At 37.1% G+C, this 6,563-nt stretch overlaps 1 protein-coding gene across 1 annotated transcript in view; it reads left to right on the forward strand.

The window, feature by feature from the left end:
• HEATR5B (HEAT repeat containing 5B) overlaps positions 1 to 6,563 on the forward strand; it is a 103,139-nt gene that overhangs the window by 91,171 nt on the left and 5,405 nt on the right. The window contains exons 24-27 of the mRNA XM_015572571.1: positions 473 to 727; positions 2,684 to 2,811; positions 4,364 to 4,508; positions 5,305 to 5,571. Coding sequence (XP_015428057.1) covers positions 473 to 727; positions 2,684 to 2,811; positions 4,364 to 4,508; positions 5,305 to 5,571 — 795 coding nt within the window. The remainder of the gene's footprint in view (positions 1 to 472; positions 728 to 2,683; positions 2,812 to 4,363; positions 4,509 to 5,304; positions 5,572 to 6,563) is intronic.

The raw sequence follows: 6,563 nt of genomic DNA on the forward strand, positions 1-6,563 counted from the left end.
GCCACAGGGAAGGGAAGCTCTTTGTATGTGCTGTGGTCTGAATGTTTATGTCTCCTCAGAATTCCTTGCTAAAACCTAACCTCTATTGTAAGGGTATTAGGAGGTGGTGCTTGTGTCGTGAGAGTGGAGTCCTCATCAATAGGATTAGTGTCCATATAAAGAGACCCCCTCAAAGGAAGAGACCCCCGCCAACAGTGCTCCGTAACCCCTTCCAGCATGTGAGAACACAGCACAAAGGTGAACAGGAAGAGGACCCTCAGTGAACCATGCTGCACCCTGGTCTCGGACTTCCAGCCTCCAGAACTATGAGAAATAAGCTTTTGTTGAAAAAAACCACCCAATCTGTGGTATTTTGTTACAGAGTCTGAATGGACTAAGACAGTATGAAATGAGTATTTTTAGTTAGTTGTACATAAGTGAGTGAACAATTAGAATACAAGTAATGTTTTTGATTGATTTGATTGTTTCATAGGTGGAGCATTTTATACTCCCGAGACCATTGATACAGCTAGACTTCACTACCGGAATTCCTGGGCCCCCATTCTCCATGCAGTGGCCCTTTGGTTAAACAGCACAGGATTTACATGTTCAGAGTCAGCAGAAGCAGCTGCTGTATCTGGTTTACAAAAACGTCCTGCGTCCGTCAATTTAAACCAAGCATCAGGAGCAACGCCTAGTGCTAAGTCTTTACCGGAAATTAACAAAGACAGGATGCATCTGATTTTAGGTAGGTGAATCATGTTAATGTACTTCAAGATGTATCACTCTGAAAATTTATCTGTAGGGAGAGAAACTTCCTTCTACCCTTTTAGGTTCTGTGGCTGGTCCAAGAATTAAATCCACAATAAAACAGGTTAACAGGAGGAAAGCATACAAAGTTATATAATATTTTTACATGTGCACAGAAGTCTTTAGAATGAAAATGAAGAACTGAAGTAGCTGTTAGGCCCAAAATCTTGTCTACCATTTTACACAAAGAGCAATAAATTGTGGAGCTGTGACAAATCAAAGGGGTTTGGGCCAGGGGCAGTAAATTGTGGGACAGTGACTAGGAAATGTATGGGAGAAACTAATGGAATATAAGGGTTGATTTAGTAGGTTTGCTTACATGGGTCTATTTTGACATAGATTCCCACTGTCTGGTGATAAGAATGTTCTTTTCCTGATACAGGGAGGGCACCTTTATCAGTAGACTTTCTATGACCTGATTTGGAGTACAAATTGGTCAGAGAGCTCTTTCTACACCTGCTATTTCTCAAGTACCTTCAGCTCAAAATAATTAATACGGCAAAGAGGCTTGTTTTAGTGTGGTATATTCTGGAATCCTTGATATCTTTCATTTTAAAGCTATGAAAAGTTTTACATAGCAGTTCAGAGAAGGAAAGGAGGATTTTAAGCACATTTTCTAAGTTGTTAGCTGATTTTTTTAATCTAAAAATTTAATTGTTAAAAAGTACTCTAAAAATTTTAGCCATCTTGTTTAGTAACAGAGCAATATTGAATAATTTTCAAGAAGCAAAATAAACTTTTTTTCCAAGAACATATTTTTTTCACTTGGCACTTAACAAATTGTTCCTTGAGGAAATAATAAAATGCAAAGTTAAAGTAAATTGGAATAAATCTTAATTTAGAATTGCTTCATTGATGTCATACATTTTATTGAAGCACTTAGCCATTTTATATTTTTCTAGGAGGGAAAAGGAACACTGTTGGTAATGTGAAATTATAGAATTTGTCAGTAGATCTTATAAATAAAAATATGACAGTCTTCCAAAACAATGACCTCGCTCTTATGCAAATTAAGAGCAATTGTCCATGATATCCATAGTACCTCTTAAAAACTTTGTAGGTATAAAAATTTTTGGAAACCATTTAATGAAAAGTAATTTTATAAGTTATCATAAAATTATTCTTAATGTATTATTTTTAAATACCCTAGAAACAAAAAAAAGAATATTTTCTAAATCAATCTGATGATGTTCGAATTCCCCCCTCCAATTTGATTATTAACCTAATTTTGGCAAAGCTACAATCTGTTACTTTGGTTGCTTACTTTGGAAATGATTTTGAACTCTAAGGCATTAATAAATATATATTAAAAAATAATTTGTAAGCCCACCAGTGTGGCTCAGTGGTTGAGCATTGACCTGTGAACAAGGAGGTCATGGTTTGATTCCCGGTCAGGGCATATGCCTGGGTTGTAGGCTCAATCCCCAGTGTGGGGTGTGCAGGAGGCAGCCGATCAATGATTCTCACTCATCATTAACTTTTTTTAAAATTGTTGTTCTTTTTTTTATATATAGGTTTTTTGTTTGTTTTTTTAAATTGATTTCAGAGAGGAGGAGAGAGTTAGAACAATCAGTAATGAGAGAGAATCATTGATTGGCTGCCTCCTGCATGCCCCCTTCTAGGGATTGAGCCCAAAACCTGGGCATGTGCCCTTGATTGGAATCAAGCCCAGGACCCTTCAGTCTACAGGCCAGTGCTGTATCCACTGAGCTAAACCAGCTAGGGCATCATCATTAATGTTTCTAACTCTCTCTCCTTCTCCCTTTCCCTTCCTCTCTTAAATAAAAAATACATATATTTTAAAGTAATTTGTAAACATAATAAAGAGAAGAAAAATTGGTGTCAAAGTAATTGTATTTTATATTGACAAATGCTTTCATTTTGTACATTGCAGGTGTGAGTATACAGTTCCTTTGTTCCCCTAGACCTGAGGAGCCTACTGAACATGTTACAGCATGTCTACAGGCCTTACATACCTTGCTAGATTCTCCTTATGCCCGGACCCATATTGCAGAAGATCAGGTATAGACTATTTCTATAATAGATCATTAATTTTATGCTTTGCTTTCACCATATTTATCTTAAGATAATTTTCTCACGTATGAAATATTATATAGTCACTAGTGGCCCCATGCACGGATTTGTGCACATTGAAAGGAAATTAATTAGAAGAAATATTTTAATATCGCTGTTCGCCCTTTCCCTATAATAGAAATGTCAGAGATGAAAGAAAATTAGTAAAATATATATGAAAATAATATATAAATTAGGGTTGGCGCCAGCAAGAGCTTTATATGTATCATGCATGCTAAGTCAACGTTTATTTTTAAACTAGAGGCCTAGTGCACGAAATTCGTGCATGGGTAGGGTCCCTAGGCCTGGCCGGTGATCAGGGTTGAACGGGGCCTTTCTTCCCCTCCAGCTTCTGGCTGCCGGCCGGGCCTTTCCTTCCCCTGGCTGCCAGCTGTTGGCCAAGGCCTTCATTCCACGCCGCCCCCTGGTGGTCAGCAAGGCCTTTCCTTCCCCTGGCTGCCAGCTTTTGGCCAAGGCCTTCATTCCACGCCGCCCCATGGTCGGCACACATCATAGCTAGTGGTGGAACTCCCAGTTGGTCAAACTCCCAAGGGGACAAGGAACTCACAGTTGGTCAAACTTCCAAGGGGACAATTTGCATATTAGCCTTTTATTATATAGGATTGCAAATGCACATCATATGTACTGGATGGATGGACGGTTGGTCACTTAGCCTTTTACATATATATAGATTACTCAGGGCTTTGGCTTTAAGATCCCATACTGAATGTGGGGTGACCAGGCACAACTAGACTAGAGATAGTCACTATACCTTCTTTGATTTGTTCATCAACAGACAAATAAAACTAGAAATTTAAGGAATGACCTTAGTCCCAGTTTATGATTCTACTGATAAAGGACTGAAGTAATTTATAAGACTGTTAAATGAATTATGCTACTTTTAAATGTTTGAGGAAGTTTTCTCTCTCACTTAATGCAATTTTTTTGAACTGGTTCAAGTACTTATCTCAACAGTTCAATAATTGACTTTTTCTAATTTATTTATGAAATATTTAGAGGACTTTATCCATGTTATGGGATGGGTTTGATGTGGAAGGTGTGAGTAAGGGGCTTAAAGTGAGTGGTGATTATTTATAGCTGCTGAGATGAAATGGAGAGGGACTACCTGAAGTGCCTGGAATCTCTGGTAGACACCTCTTGGGGGCTCAGTTTAGGTTGAAAATCATAAACTGTAGAGTCACTGGACTCAAGCAATACTGCTTAGTTCAAACGGAGGAAAGAAATGGGAGAGTAATCATTTTTTAATATAAAAATTATTTAAACATATAAATAACAAAGTATTTTATTGACTCAAAATATGTTGGCATAAAATGTGACCATTTCTCAAAATTGTGATAGTGTTTTTATTAGAGTCCTATATGTTCATTTTAGCTACCATATTTCTTTATTTTTACATGTATATTTTCTTAGATTTCAAATAATATAAATTTATCTTTTGAAATTAAAATTAATTAAATGTATCTGTATTAATTTATAATAGCTGATTGGTGTTGAGTTGCTGAGTGTTTTGCACCGCCTCTTACTGACCTGCAATCCACCATCAGTCCAGCTGCTGGTTACTGGAGTTGTACAACAGATAGTAAGAGCTGCTCAGGATTACTTGCAAGAAAAAAGAAACAGTCTAAGTAAGCACTAGAAATTACACTAACTTTGACGTAGATTGCACTCTAATTTTTAAAACATTAATGCCAGGAAGTTTTGTGGGTTTTTGTTTTGCTTTTATCCTCACCCGAGGATGTGTATTTTTATTGATTTTAGAAATGAAGAGAGAGAGAGAAAGAAACTTCGATATAAGAGAAAAACATCCTTCAGTTGCCTCATGTATGCACCCTGACCGGGGATCAAACCCACAACCTAGGTATGTGCCCTGACCAGGAATCGAACCCACAACCTTTTGGTATATGGGACAGTGCTCCAACCAACTGAGCCACCCGGCCAGGGCGCCAGGAAGATTTTTTAATAAAAAAAGTTAATCAGACATTGAGAAGCTTTGCAATTGACTTACAGGAAGATTTTTTAATAAAAGTAATCAGACATTGAGAAGCTTTGCAATTGACTTTGCTTTCATTAAAAAGAACCAAATGAAATTTCTGTTAACTATTTTTCACCTTCAAAATTGTCAGCTTCATAGGATTGAATTTATATTATGTGTTACTCGTATTATGAAATACATTTCTAATAAAAGTACCTAATAAAATTTTTCTAACTAAAAAATGGATTGTCCTTTACTTAAAAGGAGATGTCAATGAACAGAATTCCAGTAAGAATTATTCTGAGAAAAGCATGTTACATCAGTTAGACATTCAGTTATAAGTTCTTTTGAAAGAATTTCTCAAATATATTTATTGCATTGTTTCAGCTACTATTTGTTTTGTGTGGGGTTGTTCGCTGGAAATTTCACCAAATTTTCTTTCACCCAAGATGAAGATGACATGGAAAAAGAGTCCTGTCCTGTGCTGGGAGAAGGAGGTGACAGCGGTGGTCTTATTCCTGGGAAATCTCTTGTGTTTGCAACGATGGAGCTGCTGATGTTCATTTTAGTACGGCACATGCCACATCTCAGTACCAAGATGTCAGACTCTCCAAGTCACATCGCCTCTAAGACTCGACTGTCAGAAGAAAGTGCGCGTTTGGTGGCAGCCATAGTTACCATACTCTCTGACTTACCATCCCTTTGTTCACCTGCTGGTACGGTATTGATCACCATTTGAAAAATGCACTAATTATGGTAGACAGAGATGGCTTGCTTTTGATTTTCAGCACTATTATGAATTATTTTCCTCTTAAATCTCAAGTGTAAAAGGAGAAGGTGTTTTTTTTAAGGATTTGTTTATCTTTAGGAGCCTATAAGGATTTTTAATGACCTAAAACCCAAGATGCTCTTTTCAGATATATTTCAGACAAACTTCAACAAACAGATAGAACCACCCTTTGAGGGAAGACATTGAATATTAGCAGATAGACGCAAGTTGAAATTACCGACCCCTTTAGTTTCTGATCTCATTGCCACCCTTGAGCAACACTGACAAACTGAAGAATGTCAGAGGAGAGTGTCAATCAAGTCTATGAAGTAACTAAAGAAACTATAGCTGAAAAGTTAGTAGCTATTTACAGATACCTAAAGAACTGCTGAGTGGAAAAGCAGACTTCCCTCTGTTTAGAAAGTAGAAATCGTATCAGGAGACACAAAGGTAAATTCCAGCTTAACAAAAGCCCACAGGTGTGAAAGTAATGGTTTCTCCATCATTAGAGCTTTGCAGGGCTTTGCAGGCAGACGACAGATGGGAGAGTGGTGACGAGAATCTTCCACTAAGTGGGAGGTTGAATTAATGACCTTGAAGCTCTTCCAGCTGCAAATTCCAGGATTCTGTCATTTCTTTGCTTACCCATATAGTCTGTTTATCATTTACCTAGCTTGGTTAGGCTGACTTTAGTACACTGAAAATTGATTATACAGCTTCGAATTGCTACAAGATTCAACAAGTTCCTCAAATACTTCTAAAAGTATGTATATGTTAGTGTTTTCCTATCTTTCTGTTTTCATTATGAAGGGCATGGCATACTATATAGATACAATATTAGAAGTAATAAAAACAAGGCTAGTTGGAAAATGAAGGAAAATATAATTCTGTCTTCTTTGAAATAATTTGCCTCCTTCCTTCCTTCCTTCCTTCCTTCCT

This window comes from Myotis davidii, unplaced genomic scaffold (genome assembly GCF_000327345.1).
Source record: "Myotis davidii unplaced genomic scaffold, ASM32734v1 scaffold1149, whole genome shotgun sequence".
Lineage (NCBI taxonomy): Eukaryota > Metazoa > Chordata > Mammalia > Chiroptera > Vespertilionidae > Myotis > Myotis davidii.